The sequence below is a fragment of the Scyliorhinus canicula genome, chromosome 15, assembly GCF_902713615.1.
Source record: "Scyliorhinus canicula chromosome 15, sScyCan1.1, whole genome shotgun sequence".
NCBI classification, from domain to species: domain Eukaryota; kingdom Metazoa; phylum Chordata; class Chondrichthyes; order Carcharhiniformes; family Scyliorhinidae; genus Scyliorhinus; species Scyliorhinus canicula.
Window position 1 is genome coordinate 104,579,921 of NC_052160.1, and position 19,367 is coordinate 104,599,287.

Below are 19,367 nucleotides of genomic sequence, written 5' to 3' on the forward strand. Positions count from 1 at the left end.
GCCGGGGGGGGGGGGGGGAGGGGGGGGGGGGGGGTGTTTGCAATATCTAACCCCGCACTGGAACTGGTCAGGTCAGCAGTGTCAGATGTGGGCTGGCTACCCTCACTCTTATGACATTTATTTGGACAAGATAGTCTCTTTATTGCTGTCAATATTATTCTTTTATGACCATTTCCTTCCCCTTTTGTTGTTTATTTTACATATTTTAGAAATGAATCTTTATTTGAAATTTCTCTTATTCTTTTAATTGTAATCCACTAATGATCTGAGAATGGCAAAACTGAAAACAAGGTGCAGCTGAGAAAGTCTGGATCTTACCACAGGACACGTTTGCCTGTTGTTTAGAATCTGCTTTACAAGGGAGTTCTTCAAAGGCATACCCTGGGAGCTATGTTAAATGCCGTGAGTGTATGGGTGGAACTGTCTCCTTTCCAACAGCATTAAAAATGATTCAATAACAAGTTAATGTAGTGCCAGGAGACTCAAGTTCCCTGTGCAGTTTTAAATGTGACTGGATTGGGGTTATATTCCACCTGTGTCAAGACAACTTGAAACCACTTGTATATATTAGGCCCAGAAGTCACATTGTGACACGACTCATCAGTTATACTGGCACTTTCACCTTAATGCGTACCAAAATCCCCTTGCATTAACATGAAAGTCGTAGTCAGGCTGGAATCCTCTGTTTATAAAGTCCAGCAGAATGTTGTTACAATTATCTTTTCTTTCATTTCTCTCTTCACAAAATAGGTTTTCTTTGAATTTCTCCCATTTCAGGCCATCTACCACCATGCAGTAATCAGGACCTGAAGATCTCCATGGTGGATTAGAATCATATAATTCCTGCACTGCGGATGGAGGCCATTCAGCTCATCGAGTATGTACCAGCCCTCTGAAAGAGCTCTCCACTCTAGCCCACTTCCCCACCCTATCTCAATAACCCCTTAACCTAACCTCCAGATCCCTGGACACTAAGGGGCAATTTAGCATGGCCAATCCACCTAACCTGCACATCTTTGGACTGTGGGGAGGAAACCGGAGCACCCGCAGGAAACCCACGCAGACACAGGGAGAGCATGCAAACTCCACAGAGTCAACTAAGGCCTGAATTGAAACCGGGTCCCTGGTGCAGTGAGGCAGCAGTGCTAACCACTGTGCCGCCCTCCTTCCTTACAATTCCTAGCCTCTCAATGGTCACGCAACAGGAAGTAGAACAGAAGCATAAAGATTCAGCAAACTCAGGGCAGCTGTAATGTTGGCTGTTCCCTTCGCTGACTAAGAAATTGTCAAATGACACAATTCTCATATCGGATTCATTTTATGGAAGTGCATTTACTGTTGTTAAATGTTATATATTTTGGGCCATCATGCAATTTGATAAAGAACTATATAAATGCAACCTCTTTCACTTCTTTCTCTCTTCAATTGAGATAACAAATATACCAAAGCTAAATTTATATGGACAGCAAAAGGGAAGATCTTACCAGATCCACACCTGGTAAGTGCACATGACCGTCTAGGCAGTGATTATTGGAGAACTGGATGAGTTGGAATACAAATTACTGCACCTCAAAATAACTCAATGCATGAGTTATGATAAGCTGCTGTGGAAATATCTTTATGAAATTTTCAACTTAAGGGTAATCATGGGATAATAATGTTACGTCAAGTGATTGAGCACGCAAATCCCATTAAGTTCCTCTCATCAGTCTTGTGTCACCTTTTAAGCAGATTGATTAACCAGGAATAAGTCAAATGGCAGACTGAATAGAAAGGAGCCAAGGAGAATTGACAGTAAGAAGAGGCAGGGGGAAACAACAATTGCTGATTGCAGGGGGATAGTTTCGGCTTTCCCAGTTAAGCTCCCAGACCGTGCCAGAGGCGAAGATCATCGTGAAATCAGTTCTCGCTGTCTAATTAGCATTGGATTCAATGAAAATCTCTTTGTGGAGCAGTGAGTTTCAGAGTCTTTTCTGTTTTGTGTGTCAAAGCTCTTTTCAAGACAAACATATGAAAGTACAGCATAAAATATGCATTCGTGATTACCTTGGTCAACAGAATCTGTAAGGCTTAGACTGAATGAATGAGCTAAGGTGAGCCCTAATGATCGCCGAGGTGAGGAAGTGGCAGACGATAATGTTACAGCCTGTGGAGCTCCAGTACTTGTATCCGTTTTGAGACGGTCATTTTCCAATTTTAATGCCTCAATTTCCACCTATAAAAGGCAAGATTAATTTAATAAAGACATTTGCCTCTTATTTTGCATTGAGATTACAAGCAAGCCATAAAATGAAACACACAACTCCGCACCAAAGTTTCTGCTTCCGATATTATTTGCACAGGTTTTTGGTATTTGCACTACTTAACGAATGGAATATAATTCACTGCAGAAAAAAAAAATCCATTTGAGCGCAAGGAGATTTCCAGAAAATGTATTTCAAAGCTGCTCATCCAGCTTTGTCCTCACTTAATCACCTCACAAAATCTCAGCTAGAGACTTAAATACTATTTGGCAAATTTTGTAATGAAATGTTTCACAAATTAAAAATTACTTCAATCTTTGAGAAAACCACGGGTAGCGTTCCCCCTTTGCTTCTTGGGCGCGGGTATCACAAAGCAGAAAACCTGACCACTGTAAACCCCGTCTATAAATTCTGCAGAAAGGAATGGAATGGGAATCAGGTAAATTTTATAAAGGGCAGACAATCCATTGCGCCAGATGGTCATCCAAATGGCAAAGACGGAAATCTACCCCCACTTTGTTAACTCTGATGACACTATTTAGTTGTGGTCACGTAATTATGAACATGAAGATCTGTCTCAAATTGGTTAAATTCCACCTGAATTGCCTATACATCCTCTGAAATGTTGGTTCACAAAATATATCAGAAGAAAAATAGCAGGAATAGAAGATTCCCACTGTCAGTTACACCATCACAATTTTTAAGAGTAAATGTCAAACACAGAGTATTCTGGTTTCAAGCAGATCACTCGTTATTATACATCAGGAGAAAAAGTTACGTCACACATTAGGCAGAAAGTAAATTTCAAGGCAGCAGTAAAATCAATATAATCAGATAGCCATATTTCAGCTTCTTTCTTATTTAAAAAAAAATAATTTCATAGAAATATGGCATCGCTGGCAGGGCCAACATGTGCTGCTCATCCCTAATTGCCCTTGAGAAGATGGTGATGAGCTGCCTTCTGGAATTGCTGCAGTCCATCTGGTGCAGGTGCACCCACAGTGATGTTCAGTAGGCATTTCCAGGATTTTGACACTGTGACAATGAAGAAATGTTGATACAGTTCCAGTTCAGGACGGTGTGTGGCTTGCAGGTGGTGAAGTTCCCATGTGTCTGCTGCCCTTGTTTCTCCAGCTGATAGAAGTTGTGGATTTGGAAGGTGCTGTCAAGAGAGCCTTGGTGAGTTTTTGCAGTGCCCCTTTTATATGGTACACACTGCTGCTACTGTGCATTGATAGTGGAGGGAAAGACTTCTGGTCAATGTTAACCCCCAGAATGTGATGGGAGGGGGGAGGGAGGAAGAGTGTGGAGGAGGAAAATTCAGCAATGGTGATGACATTGAATGTCAAGGGGAGATGGTTACATTCTCTCTTGCTGGAGATAGTCATTGCCTGGCAATTATGTGGCACAAATGTTTCTTGCAACTTATCAGCAGAAGACTGAATTTTGTCAAGGTCTTTCTACATATGGACAGGGGCTGCTTTTCTATCTGAAGAGTCACAAATGGTTCTGAACATTGCACAATCATCAATGAGCATCCAGACTTCTTTTTTTTAAATGTTTTTTTATAAATTTAGAATGCCCATTTCATTTTTTCCAATTTAGCATGGCTAATCCACCTACCCTGCACATCTTTGGGTTGTGGGGGTGACCCAGAGCCTGGATCATACCTGGCACCTCGGTGCCGTGAGACAGCAGTGCTAACCACTGCGCCACCGTGCTGCCCCATAATCCACATTTCTGACTTTATGATACAAGGAGGGGCATTGAAGAAGCAGCCGAAGATGGTTGGGCAATTACACTATCCTTAGCGATGTCCTGGGTCTTAAATGATTGGCCTCAAGCAACCACCTTCCTTTGTGCTAGGTATGACTCCACCTGATGGAGAGTTTTCCTTGGATTCCCATTGATTTTAGTTCTTCTAGGGTTCCTTGCTACTACACTCAGTTAAATGCTTCACTGATGTCAAGGGCAGTCACTCCCACCCCTGGAATTCAGTTATTTTGTCCATGGTGAAATGAAGGCTGTAATCAGGTCAGGAGCCCAAATGGTCCTGACGGAACGCAAGCCGAGTATCAGTGAGCAGGTTAGTGCTGAGTAAACGGCACTTTATAGCACAATAAATGTATAGCTAATGACAGCTGCCATCATTTTGCTGATGATCAAGTGTAGACTGATGGGACAGTAAATGACTGGGTTGGATTTGTCCTGCTTTTTGTGGACCGAACATACCTGGGCAATTTTCCACATCGCCATGCACTGTAGCTGTACTGGAACAGCTTGGCGAGAGGCACAGCTAGTTCAAGAGCACAAGTCTCCAATACTACAACAGGAATGTTGTCAAGACCGTTGGCCACTTCATTATTCAGTGCGTTCATCTATTTCTTGATGTCAAGTGTAGTGAATCAAATTGGCTGAAGATTGGAATCTGTGATCATGCAGAGCTGAGGAGGAGACCAAGAGTATCCAATCGATATGTTTGGCTGAAGATGGCTGCAAGTGCTTTAGCCTTGTCATTTGCACTGGTGTGCTGTGCTCCCTATCATTGGAGCTGGGGATATTTGTAGAATCTCCTTCTCCAGCTAGCTTGCTTGATTGTCCATCTTATTCACCACTATTCACAACTGGATACAGCAGCATTGCAGAACTTTGATCTGATCAGTTGGTTGTGGCTTCAATTAGCTCTGCCCATCACATGCTGTTGTCCTGTGTTGTAGCTTTGGCAGGTTGGCACCTCATTTTAGGTATGTCTGGTGCTCTTTATTGAACCAGGTTGATTCCTTGGCTTGATGATAATGGTAGAGTGGGAGATATGCCATTCCATGAGGTTACAGATTGTGGTTGAATACAATTCTCCTGTTGCTGATAACCCACAGCGCCTCATGAATTCCCAGTTTTGAGTTGCTGGTTTGATTCAAAATATAACCCATTTAGGACAACATAATAGAGGGTGTGAGGGTGGGATTTCATCTTCACATAGACTGTGCGGTAGTCACTCCTACCTATGCAGCCCATGAAGCAGTGGTGTGCTGTTGGTGCAGCTGGTTACCTGAGAAATTGCATGGAAGCTTGAATACATGTGGCAATCCAGGATAGAGGAATACCAAAAGGAGAGGGGGTATTTCTGGAGGTGGATCCTTGTTGACGAGGCCATTGTTTTCGTGAAGATTCTAAGACATGTTCTTTGACAGCGGAGTTTGGAAACCCTCATGTGAAAGTCAGAGTTCCTGTGCTGCCAGTTGGATCACAGTGTGAAAAGCTTTGAGGGTGAATTGAGAAATCCATAGACGTTTTATTGGTCAATTGGTTTGAGAGTTTGGTCTGTCTGACCACATTTCACCTATTGGTTAACATGGACTGTGTACTAATTGAGAATAATAGAGTATAGGATAAAGTTTGTAACTTGTATTATCCTTACAAATCTGTAAAGGTATAGCCAGAGTAAAGAAGTACTGTATTATAGTTAATCTTATCATGTTTAATAAATATTTTATTCTTTTGTTACAAGTTCATTGGCAGTCCTCTCACTATTCATCAGGAATCTAAACAAAAAATAAAAGTTGGATCTATGAGGCTGTGCTCCCTCCTCAGATCTGATTTGTCCGGTAGTAACATCAGCTGGGATTGTAGTACATTGAAGTCCTCCATTTCGAGTACATTCTGGCCCCTGCCATCATCGGTGGTTCCTCCAAATGGTGTTCAACATTAAGGAGTTTTGATTCATCGGCTGAGGGAGGATGGTAGCTGGTAAGTAGCGACAAGTTCCCTTGCCAGCCTGAACTCTGTGGCTTACGATTTCATCGAGTCTGGAGTCAATGTTGAGGACTCTGAGGGTAACACCCTCCCGGCTGGATAACATTGTGCTGAAGCCTCTTTTAGGTCTCTTGTGCCGGATAGTCAGGAAAAATCAGAGATGTTTATGGTTGTGTCTGGGACATTAGCTGTGAGATATGATCTGGTGGGAATGACTAGCCTGTGGGACATCTCTCCCAATTATGGCACAAGTCCCCAGATGTGAGTAAGGGTGTTGGCAATATTAAAATAAGAAATACCATGGCTTATTATATTAATTCAATTGTATTTTAAAATGTGATTGGATGTGTGGCCTTTATATTGTTACATTATTCAAAAAGAAGTCGGAACTAATTGTTGTGAGTTTGTACACCAAGGGTGCCACATTTACTGCAGTCAGGTGTCAAGCAATGGAATGTATCAGTCCACCAGCCACATGGAGAGTTGTAAGAAATACATGCAATGAAGCTCCAACATTTTAAGCATACCCTTTGGGAACAAGAAGAAATTACATGGATATTGGAGTAATAATGTACATGAGTAACTGGATGTAACTTGGTGCCAACAATTTTCTGCACAGCAAGTTCTTAATTCCATCTGGACTGTCAAGTGCTGAGTGAAGGAAAGATGTTTCTTCATGGGAGGGAGCAAACCAATGGGTATCCGGTCTTGGCAACTCTCGCAATACTCTCAGTAATCACTTGGAAGAGACTGTGTGCATCTGCCCAACCATTCTCTCACCTGAGAGACTGTGTATAGTAGATGGAGGTCTAAAAACAGCTTCTTAATGTGAGCTGAAGATAGTTGTCGTTTTGGATGGATTTTTCTACGAAGCACCCTTGAGTGTGTCATAATATGCACTCATGTTCATAATGAGATACAGATAGGCAGTGATGGACACACAGAGGAACCAATCACCACACAGAATACAGAACAACCAATCACCAGGCAGGACACTACAGGGTACATTACCAGTATAAAACACACGAGGCAGGAAGGCTCAGCCTCTTCGCACTGGTGATAGCTGTAGCAACAGCCAGGGTTCAATGTACAATCAGCACCTACTACACATGGCGCAGAGCAAGTCTGGGAAAGCCAGACCAAGGTTAGAAAGCTTAAATCAATAGAGTTTCGACCCACAGCGAACTATGTACATTAATCGGCAAGTTCAATAAAGCAATGTTGAACCATCTACAGCATTGGAACCCTGTTTTCAAGTGATTCTGCATCGAGTTGCAGTTCGTGTTCATCCAACATATATAACATATCAGAGCATTTATTGAAGTAGGGTGGCTCAGGGGGTTGTGGATCTTGTGGCATGTTCGCCCAGATTGAGTGTTATTTTATTTACACAGAATATTTAGGGACAAATAGGAACATATGAAAATTCCTTTTAAAAAAATTGTAATTTCTCACTACTGCGGTTTTTCAATCCGGCTGTTGTTTCTGACATATTCACTAGATTCACATATTTACACCACATTTATCATCACGCAATGCATGGTGCATAACCATCTGGCGCATCTGCAAATGATAGTTGTTTGATACCAAATTAACTTTTTTAATTGCTCATTATTTTTCAGACGTATTCCTCAGAGCAAGAATTAGAACAATGTGGGGTTACGGCTACAATCGAATCTCATAAATAATTTAATCTGAATATCACAAAAGTCATTTGTTTCAAAGACTTCAAAACAATTGATTTTATGTATACAGGCTCCTTTCAAGATATTACTTCCAGTGAACGTCCAGTGCAAGTAAAAGGCTGTGACATATCTGAAGACAAATAAGTTAATGTTAATCAAGTTTGGACAAGGTAAATTAGACTAATGACGTGAATAAAGTAAAACAGCTCTCGCTAACTAAAGATGGTTAAGATTGTCACAGATGCTGGGTGTATAAAATATCAGCATGCCCCTCAAATCTTGCCAAAAGCAGATGAGTGCCCAGCCACCCATTGAGCGGAGGGACTGCGGTTGTCCACAGGATCCTTCAGCCAAAGCAGACTGCTCATCAAATGCTAGAAGCTTCCACCTTTAAAATAACAGGCCTGGCAATACTGCTTAAAGTTAACTGTTCTCAAGCAGTATGCATCTGCTATTTCTCTATACATATGACAAATGTTACAATCATTATGCACCAAACTTTGGACACGTTTGAAGACACTTAGTAACTGGATAAGGATTAAGATTGACTCAATGAGACAACGATTACTGGCATGAAGCAAACTGCCAGCATTTGTAGCAGTTCTATTCCCTTACATGGTTTACAACGTACCTGCATATTATGCATGGCTTCTCGTAACTGCTCCAGCTGATGAGCTGAACTAAGTGCCTCCAGGCGAATATCTGTCAGCTTTCTTTCCTTATCCCATAACTCATTCCGCAGGCTTGATACCTCCTTCAGCTCAGGCTCATGGGAGTCATAAACCCTGCATCAAAAACATGTTCTTATTCTTTTCAGGACAACAAGAGCGCTTTCACGCCATGTCAGAAACTCTCGATTTAGTACAGTCAATTTAATTAGAGAGCCATCATTAATAAAATGCAGCACACTTGTGTTATGATCTGTGGGAATGTAGGAACAAGAATAGGTCATCTAGCCCCTCGAACCTGTTGCACCGTTCAATGTGATCTTAGCTTATCTTTGACTTAATTGCAACACCTTGCATTTATATAGCATTTCTAACGTGGTAAAAGCCCCAAAGTGTTTCACAGGAGCATAATCAAACAGATCTTTGACACCTGGTTATATGACTGGTCATGTGAGCCGGTTTAGCTCAGTGGGCTAGACAGCTGGTTTGTAATGCAGAACAAGGCCAGCAGCGCGGGTTAAATTCACGTACCGGCTTACCCAAACAGGTGCCGGAAGGTGGCGACTAGGGGCTTTTCACAGTAACTTCATACATAGAACATGTGACAATAAAAGATTATTATTATAACAAGAGATGAGGAGAGGTAACTCAATGTTTAATAAAAGAAGTAGGCGGGAATCTCCGTCCGTTCAAGCCGGCGAGAATCTCCGGTCTGCCTGCAGTGCATGAAGATTTGGCTGAACCAAATTCTCCGTTCTTGCTGGCAGAGGTGACGGGGCAAACTCGGATTGGAGAATCCCGGCCGTAGTGTTTAAGGAGGATCTTAAAGGTGGGGAGACAAATTCTAGACTTTAAGGTGTTGGCAGCTGAAGGTAAAGCTGTTGATGGTTGGGTGATGCACTTCGAGATATGCAAGATCCGGGTTGCAGAGATGTTGATAGGTTGTACGTCTGGAAGAAGTTACAGACATAGGGCGGAATCTTCTCGCATTTTATCTCAGGCTCAGACTGAAAACTGGTGTGTAACTCTCCTGTTGCACAGATCAGTTTTCTCTCCAAATATTGAGCCTCTTCAAAGAAGAAACAATGAGCGGGAGTGGTTTATGTCATCATTCTGGTGGGGTGGAGCCTGATAGACGGGATCACCGGCGAGGGGCAGAGAGAAACGGGAAACGCGATCTCTCTGGATTTTCTGCCCAGGTTTCCATTCTCTCTGATGGAGATGGGGGGCTGCAAGTTGCCGCCATAGAGTGGGAAAAGTCAATGGAGGAAGCACAAGGATGAGGATTTTAAGCTTGAGGACTGGGGCAGTCATTGCTGACGTTATGGCCAGTGGCAGGACTGTGACCAGAGAAGATGATGGTATCCGCATTCCTAATCCTTCTTCAAAATCCCACTTTATTTTCAGAGTTACAAGTTACAGATGGTGCAAGCATGCATTTCATACTTTTACAACCTCACAGCAACACAACCTGGTTTAGGGGCTGGTTTAGCACAGGGCTAAAGAGCTGGCTTTTAAAGCAGACCAAGGCAGGCCAGCAGCACGGTTCAATTCCCGTACCAGCCTCCCTGAACATGCGCCGGAATGTGGCGACGAGGGGCTTTTCACAGTAACTTTATTTGAAGCCTACTTGTGACAATAAGTGATTTTCATTTCATTTCATTTTCACCTTATCCTTTTGAATTTTTCTTTCAGATTCCCAAGAAGCGCAACCTCGCCGGATAGCAGAGGATCAGCAAGTCGAGGATGATGAACAACATTCGCTGGAGGGCAAGTCTGCACATTGATTCTGCTTCACTAGAATTCAGAAGAGGTCTTCGATGGGACACCTTACAGGATGTGGCTAATGGGAATGTATAACAAAATATTTGTTCCATTAGGAAGCTGCCAGAAAGCCTTCCTTCACCGTCAAGGAGTGTGAAGGATTCTGGTTCCAATTTGGCACAGGGCTTTGCACAGTTTCCCTCTAATTGGTGAGCAGGCAGAGGGAAACAACATGTGGCTCCACCTTTAGACTGTCACGTTTTTATCCGGGTGCTCTCATAGATTATGCCAGGTAGGGTTGGAACAGTCCTCAACGTTTCCAGATGGGGCAAGGAAAGTTCTAAACATTTGAAGATGCTCCAAAAAATTAAAGGTGAAAGAACGAGGGGGGAGGGTGTAGGTGGTTGATGTATGCAATCTATACATGGCAGAAGTAAGGATCAGATGAACAATGCTGTTGGAATCTGACAAAGGTCCATAATGCTGTAGTTCAGGATGTATGGAGAAGGTGGGTGATTCTGTGCAGTTTGTCCAGAACATCTAGGGTCATCTCATGCCATGTAGCACGATCTGAGACTGTTCATCATATTGTACCTGTACTTAGTTTGCTGCCAGTCTGACCACTATGTTGCTTTGGAGGAACCACTGCAGCACACCAGCATGTAATTAAAAAGGCAAATGGACAGGTGCACCAGATGTTCGGGGAGTCCTGCGAACCACGCCCATATGTTCTGGGCATGCCCAGCACTGGAAGAATTCTGGAAGGGGGTGGCGGGGACGGTGTCGAGGGTGGTTGGATCCAGGGTCAAACCAGGGTGGGGACTCGCGATTTTTGGAGTTGCGGTAGAGCCGGGAGTGCAGGAGGCGAAAGAGGCCGGTGTCCTGGCCTTTGCGTCCCTAGTAGCCCGTCGAAGGATTCTGTTACAATGGAAGGATGCAAGGCCCCCAAGTGTGGAGACCTGGATCAGTGACATGGCGGGATTTATAAAATTGGAAAAGGTCAAATTTGCCCTGAGAGGATCAATACAAGGGTTCTATAAACGATGGCAGCCTTTTCTGGACTTCCTGGCTCAGAGATAGGTAACTGGGTCAATAGCAGCAGCAACCCGGGGGGGGGGGGGGGGGGGGGGCATTATTGTAGTGTTTATTCTGTAACTTTATAGTGTGTTAATTTGCGTTGTTGTTAAAATGTTGGGTTGTTCATGGGGATGGGGCGAATGTATATGATTGTTAATATTATTGTTATTTTCGGTATTTTACTAAGGTGCGTCAATGTTGTATAAAATCAAAATTTCTCAATAAAAATTATTTAAAAAAAAAGGCAAATGGAATGAAATGAAAAATGAAAATCGCTTATTGTCACGAGTAGACTTCAAATGAAGTTACTGTGAAAAGCCCCTAGTCGCCACATTCCGGCGCCTGTTCGGGAAGGCTGTTACGGGAATCGAACCGTGCTGCTGGACTACTTGATCTGCTTTCAAAGCCAGCGATTTAGTCCTGTGCTAAACTAGCGTTTATTGCAAAAGGACTGGAATATACGAGTAGAGAAGTAGTGTTGCAATTAGGGCAGCACGGTAGCATAGTGGTTAGCACAATCGCTTCACAGTTCCAGGGTCCCAGGTTCGATTCCGGCTTGGGACACTGTCTGTGTGGAGTCTGCACATCCTCCCAGTGTGTGCGTGGGTTTCCTCCGGGTGCTCCGGTTTCCTCCCACAGTCCAAAGATGTGCAGGTTAGGTGGATTGGCCATGATAAATTACCCTTAGTGACCAAAATTGCCCTTAGTGTTGGGTGGGGTTACTGGGTTGTGGGGATAGGGTGGAGGTGTTGACCTTAGGTAGGGTGCTCTTTCCAGGAGCCGGTGCAGACTTGATGGGCTGAATGGCCTCCTTCTGCACTGTAAATTCTATGAAAATTGTATAGGGTGTTGGTGAGACCAGATCTGGATTATTTTGTCCAATTTTGGTCTCCTGATTTGAGGAAGGATGTGGTGGCATTGGAGGCTGTTCAGAGGAGGTTCACCAGATTAATTTTGGGGATGAAAGTATTGATGTACGAGGAGAGATTAAATTGTTTGGGCTTAATACTCGCTGGAGTTTAGAAGGTTTTTTTTTAATAAATTTAGAGTACCCAATTATTTTTTCCAATTAAGGGGCAATTTAGCGTGGCCAATCCACCTATCCTGCACATCTTTGGGTTGTGGGGGTGAAACCCACGCAGACACGGGGAGAATGTGCAAACTCCTCACGGACAGTGACCCAGAGCCGGGATTCGAACCCAGGTCCTCAGCGCCATAGGCAGCAATGCTAACCACTGTGCCACCGTGCTGCCCCGAGTTTAGAAGGTTGAGAGGGGATCTGATTGAGGTATATAAAATACTAAATGGGATTGTTAAAGTAAACGTAGACCAAATGTTCCCCCTTGTGGGGCAATCTAGAATGAGAGGTCACAGATATAGGTTGAGAGACGGTAGACGTTGAGATGAGGAGGAACTACTTCTCGCAGAAGGTGGCAAATTTGTGGAATTCACTGACCCATAGTGCGGTGTAATCTGAGTCATTAAATGGTTTCAAGAAGGAGATAAATATATTTCTAATAAAAACCAGGTTAAAGGGATATGGGGAAAAGGTGGGGACCAGGAAGAGATCAGCCATGACCTGATTGAATGGTGGAGTAGGCTCAAAGGGCTGAATTGCCTACTTCTGCTCCTTATTCTTATGTCCTGTGTTCTTGTAATAATGTAAAGGCACCAATGACTGACAAGACATTGAGTAAATAATTTGTGGGTTCATTTGTTTAGATTAGACACATGGGAGCATACACACATCTATAGAAATCAGGAAGATATCAGAACTACAGTGCTGTGTGTACACTCTACTGAAAGCAAAATCAAAACTTAAATGTTGTTACATGACACACTTTCTTTCAAGTGATGTTATGCTGCAATCCCTCAAAGGCAAATTGCAACGTAAGCTAATGCCTTGGAGACATGGGTTCAAATCTCTCCATTGCAGCTAGTGGAACTTGAATTCAAATAATAAAATCTTGAACTGAAAACTAGTCTCAATACTGGTGAATATGAAACTATCAGCGATTGTTGTAAAAACTCATCTTGTTCACAAATGTCCTTGAGGGAAGGAATCTGCCATCCTTACCTCGTTGACTCTTAACTGCCCTCTGAAATGGCCCAGAAAGCCACTTTGGTCAAGAACAATTAGGGATGGGCAACAAATGCTGGCCTTGCAAGTGACACCCATATCCCATGAAATAATTAATAAAAGATAGATGAAACCTACATGCAAGACAAACAAAAATGTATCATATTCTGACAAGATATTAAACCAAGACCTTGTCTGTCCTCTCAGGTGGAGGTAAAAGGTCCCACAGGACTATTTTGAAGAGAAACAAGGGAGTTTTCATCTGGTGCCATGCCTGATTCATCCCTTAACCAAAACATTAAAACAGGTTATTTGGTGATCATCACATCACTATTCGTGGTGGCTTGCTGTGTACAAATTGGCAGCTATATTTTTTACATTAGAACAATGACTACACGTTGAAATGGCTTAATTGGTTGTAAAACACTTTTGTGGCGTCTTGAGGTCAGAAAGGTGCTATATAAATGCGAGCCTTTCTTTTGTTATTTTCATGACTATTCAGCAAATTAACTTCACCTTAATGGCTTCCATGAACCATTAATAAACTAGTAAACAAAACAAACTGAAAATATTTTTAGATCGCTATTTACTCAGTGGATGAATGCGATGGTTTAATGGGGACTGATGATGGATCGGCATCTTCACGCTGCACTTTCGGCGAAGATGGCACTGAAGAATCCGGTGTTGCTATTTCTTCAATGTCGGAATACGAGGATGCTGATTTAGGTGCCTTTTTGAGGGTAAAGGCTTGCTTAAATGAGCTTCTCAGCTGGAAAAGAGTACATATTTACAGCATGGTCTAACAATTTTTTTTCAAACATGCAAAGGTAACAACCTACAAAGCAACGGGCTTCCTGCCTGCGTAAGCACTTTCTACTTGTGGGAAGGAAAAGCAAAAGAAAAATTATGCAAGTTTGGAAAACGTGTAATCTTCAGGCATGAAGCACATTTCCGTGAGGGCCTCAAAGGAGGTTAAAGTGAGGGAACAGCATTTTCTTTAACATTAAAGAAAGACTTCAAACATTTGTTTTCCTCTTTTCATTTTTTTTGTGGCAAGAGTCTTCTTTTAGCTCGGAAATAGATTGCTCTGGGACATGAAGTCCTTCACAGTGATTTGCTGTATCCTACAGAGCTGGGTAGTGTGAGATTCTTTAATTTTAAACATCCCCTGCACCTCAATAAGGAACTCCACCCAGTCACCCGAATGAAATCTGGCAAAACTCACTGAATGGAAGTTACACAATACGAACAGAGGAGTCTCATGTTTTAAACCCAAGCTTGTGAAGACTAGTCCAGTCCTTCACTGCTCCAGATGTCCAACAATTGACCCCACAATTTTAATTTGAATGCAAAAACACCATTTTGTTCTACTCAGGACCACATTACGGCTCAACCTGGAAGCAGAAGTATAAACATTGCTGGAGGTTTAACTGATGCATTTTTTCAATTGGAATTTAGTTCTGCCTATTTGATTAGAATAAAGAAAATTATTCCAAAATGTTATGCTACTGTAATGTAAATAAAGGAAATGTCATTTATGGTACATCAGAGAGTTAGACAAATCTCAGGCACATGTTGTGGAATACTTCCTGTCAGATGCAATCCTGTCGGACGTAAAAATGTCAACAACTTCAGTAATATGCAACGTTACAAGGGATCACAGACTGGAGTCATACATGATGATTTTAGGGCTGTCATGACATGGATTCTTTGAACCTCCCCCTTCAAAAAATGCATCTTCCCTCAATATAAGGAGATGTGATACAGTGTATCACCATATCAAATATACGCACCAAATTGAAATATGTTTTGCAAATGACATTAAAAATAAAATTTGTCCCAAATACACTGGCACCCTAACCAACAATGGCCTGCACATTCTGCCAAAACACATTGCAATGCCTCATGCCACATTTCACGTTGTAATGGCCATATAATCAGGTCAATGTGAACGGCAATGGAAAAGAAACAGTACAAGTAGAAGATGAGGTAGGAAAGAGGGGCATGCCCAACCAAAAACATGCCTCCTAGTTTTGCCCCATTTCAAACAATTTTACGATTTTAAATTTACATAGCGGTGTGGACAAGTCCACGGAATTGGGTGGACAGCAAAGGTATTTAAAACCAAATAGCAAATGAGAGAGAGAGAGAGAAAAAAAACAACTTACTTGCTTTTACAAATAATGCTTGTGGAGAGTTATGGGGGAAAGAATCAGTCCCACAACAAAGCAGATGGCTAACTTTGAGTTAAAGGCTCAGCGAATCTCATATCTTGGGATTATTGATTTGATTGGGCATGATTTATATACCAGTATTTCACTTAAGTTAAATTCCATTCACTGAGCTTTAAAGCCAGAAGCGGGATGAGGAGGGAAGATATGTGTTTAAACCTAGGCTGGATTAAACAATGGAAGTTCACCCAGGCTTTCCTGCGAACCACCATGACTCATTGTGTTGGGACGACTCCATTCACTTTGAGAGCAGTGGGTTATAATTGTTCAGGACTTTGATCCAGGGGTGCTGGTTGGTTGAACAAACAACTCCGATAGCCAACCCACAGAATGAGAAAGAGCCAGAGGTCCAACAGTAAAGTTCCTGTCCAGGAAGAAAATCAAAAGAAGGGCTTACGGGATGGGGATGGGTTTTATGTGCCCCAGTTGGCATGTTTCCCATGGGGCTGAAAATAAATTAGGGTGGACGCAATCTCACCACCTTTCCATCAGTCCATAAGCTCACTAAATACAGGGAATGGGCACTGAAATTGGCAGCCCGCCCAACCTATTTAAGTGAATAATTAAGGGTCAATTTGGCTTGTCATCCAAAGTACTGTCAGAACTGATGGAACTGCTGTTCCAGAAGGTTGGAGTATTGCAGAAGTCAAAGTGGGGGAGACGGGAATGGGCCATTCGCGCTCCCATATTATTCAGCCCATGGTTAGTGAGTCAATTCAGAAAAAGACGGCTAAGAGAGATTCAAGGGCGGCACGGTGGCATTGTGGTTAGCACTGCTCGCTCACAGCGCCAGGGACCCGGGTTCAATTCAGGCCTTGGAAAACTGTCTATATGGAGTTTGCACAAGGGTGTTCCAGTTACCTCCCACAGTCCAAAGATGTGCAGGTTAGTTGGATTGGCCATGCTAAATTGCCCCTTTGTGTCCATAGGTTATGGGGGTAGAGCGGGGGCATGGGCCTAAGTAGGTTGCTCTTTCCGAGGGTCGGTGCAGACTCGATGGGCCAAATGTCCTCCATCTGCACTGTAGAATAGAATCATAGAATAGAATACCTACAGTGCAGATAGGTATTCTATTCTATGATTCTATTCTATGTAAAGAAACAAGCTTCCATTAAGGAGACAGCTGCACCGATTCAATGAAAAGGTATAACCAGGACAAGTTAAGTTAGATGCTGACAGGGTAGTGTGGCTTGCTTTATTGTTTTACATGTTGTATGCTAGTGTCAGTAAATAAGTTAAATAACTGAAATTACTACTTTGATCAGTCAATTAGAATCTATGAAATAAATTAGCTCCTACATTTTCCATTCACTTTAGTTGCTGAGTGTGTTTGTCAGTTACATTTCTCAGAAGACTGACTGACCCTCTGAAATAGCACCTTACCTCGGCCCAACATCTCACACTATCCTCGTAACCCCATAACTCCACTTAACTTGCAAATCTTTGGACACTAAGGGCCAATTTTAACATGAATAATCCACATAACCTGTACATCGTTTGACTATGGGAGGAAATCAGAGCGCTAGAGGAACCCATGCAGACGCGGGGAGAATGTGCAAACTTCAGACAGGCAGTCGCCTAAGGTTGGAATTGAATCCGGGTCCTGGCGATGTGAAAAATGAAAATCGCTTATTGTCACGAGTAGGCTTCAATGAAGTTACTGTGAAAAGCCCCTAGTCGCCGCATTCCGGCGCCTGTCTGGGGAGGCTGGTACGGGAATCGAACGGTGCTGCTGGCCTGCTTGGTCTGCTTTAAAAGCCAGCGATTTAGCTGAGTGAGCTAAACCACTGTGCCACCGTGCTGCTCCCACTCCCATTGACCCTCCAACTTTGGGACCCACTTGACGTCCTGAATGGGATGGCAAACCTGCTCCCTGTTCATTAATTGGACTATGTTTCAAAAGTAGCAGTGGGGAATTACTTCCCACGTAATGCGGGATTGGGACCCTGACATTTTCATAGAATTTCATAGAATTTACAGTGCAGAAGGAGGCCATTCAGCCCATCGAGTCTGCACCGGCTCCTGGAAAGAGCACCCTACCTAAGGTCAACACCTTCACCCTATCCCCATAACCCAGTAACCCCACCCAACACTAAGGGCAATTTTGGTCACTAAGGGTAATTTATCATGGCCAATCCACCTAACCTGCACATCTTTGGACTGTGGGAGGAAACCGGAGCACCCGGAGGGAACCCACGCACACACGGGGAGGATGTGCAAACTCCACACAGACAGTGACCCAAGCCGGAATCGAACCTGGGACCCTGGAGCTGTGAAGCGATTGTTCTATCCACAATGCTACCGTGCTGCCCCATTTTTCTGCACATAAGTCTCCTGATCCACGGATGAAAATCCAGTCCCTCTAGATGCTCAATTGTTGAGAGAGGCCAGAATGACGTGAGAGAATGTCCACATCCAGGGGAATGCCAAGCTACCACACCTTGCCATGTCTGCACCCATGAATTATGCCCCAAGACTCAGCCCTTTACAGGAGGGATTTTTAAAAATCCACCTTTGCTGCCCCGCCAGATTTACACAGCCCTTTCTATACACCGGCACCCCTTCTCCCATAAATGCAAAACAATTCCCTGCAGTCGAATTTACGTATTGAGTCAGCTCCGTGACTGAATGCAACCCACTACAATGGAAATCCTGAGTCTTGTGATATGACCCAACAGCACTTCTGGCATGTGAACAACACTTCAGATATCACTTCACCATTCAATACATTAACCACTTGAATTTCTAATGAGCTTAATTATTCAAAAAATGTGAAAAATAGTGATTTCATAAATTAATCAGTTACTCACTCCATGAAACTTAATTCATTTCATTAATTTGCCAACTACATCTCATTATTAATTACCAAATTTATACAAATCCAAATTTGCAACACATCTAATTATTATTCAATTTGTTATCAAACTTAATTAACATATTCACATGCACACACATTATACACAAATGGACCATTCAGCTCAACTCGTCCAGTTGGTCTTTATCCTCACCATGTACAGAACTCCGATTCCAATATGCCTATCATCTTCCTATACCCCTTCTCCTTCAAGCAGACTGATGCTTAAATGATTACATGATCTCTGCTCAATCACTGGTACATCCCACAGTCCTGCCACCTGTGAAACTGGCCAGAATCAGAGGCAAGCCCTCTCCGACATGTCTGGGGAAACCCCAATCTGACTTTTTCCATCTTTCAGGCTGTCAATTGGCTCAGACTGTGGCCTCTGCTCCCATCTGGGAAGTAGTCCCACCTCTGGGATCTGCCAGCCACGCCAATGGACAGGTGCTCATCAGTCCCAGCAGCGGTACTGGCAGCAATGGCCATTACTGGCACTGCAGCCAGACCCCCAATGAGGATAGTTGCTGGACACTGGGGTAAGTAGGATGTGTTTCACCAGGTGTAAGGGTCTGCAACTGAGTGGCCATTGGAGGGAGTAGGCAGGGGCAGTGATCACCATTGGGGAGGGCTTCAAGGGTACCAGAACAGGAGGCTGACTTTGCCATGAGATGTGAGCAGATCCCATTCTGGTAAAATAGTAGGCAGTTTGGTAGGCCCCAATAAGAGATGGGAGGTGGGATCCAGGGTTAAGGAGGTCAAGGTGGGAGAGTATCGTGGTCTGGGGGCCTCTGTTGTGTACAGAGTCCCCTGCTCACCACGAGCTCTCGGTCTGGAACAATACTTTCATGGTGACCTAACCAGAGTTTTAGAATGTTTCACCAGAACTTCCCTGCTTTTGTACTTAATCCCTTTATTTATAAAACCCAAGATCGCTTATGATGTAATAATGACTCTCTCAATATGCCCTGCCACATTCAAGGTCCTTGGTACATATGCCCCACGGTCCATC

The 19,367-nt window shown here is 43.2% G+C and overlaps 1 protein-coding gene across 6 annotated transcripts in view; it reads right to left on the reverse strand.

Annotated features, from left to right (window-relative positions):
* LOC119979037 (neuron navigator 1-like) overlaps positions 1 to 19,367 on the reverse strand; it is an 806,372-nt gene that overhangs the window by 49,443 nt on the left and 737,562 nt on the right. For all 6 annotated transcript variants that reach the window (XM_038821010.1, XM_038821009.1, XM_038821014.1 and 3 more), the window contains 3 exons: positions 13,861 to 14,039; positions 8,313 to 8,466; positions 2,047 to 2,215 (listed from right to left, as the gene is read on the reverse strand). In XM_038821010.1, the coding sequence (XP_038676938.1) occupies positions 2,047 to 2,215; positions 8,313 to 8,466; positions 13,861 to 14,039 (502 nt within the window). The remainder of the gene's footprint in view (positions 1 to 2,046; positions 2,216 to 8,312; positions 8,467 to 13,860; positions 14,040 to 19,367) is intronic.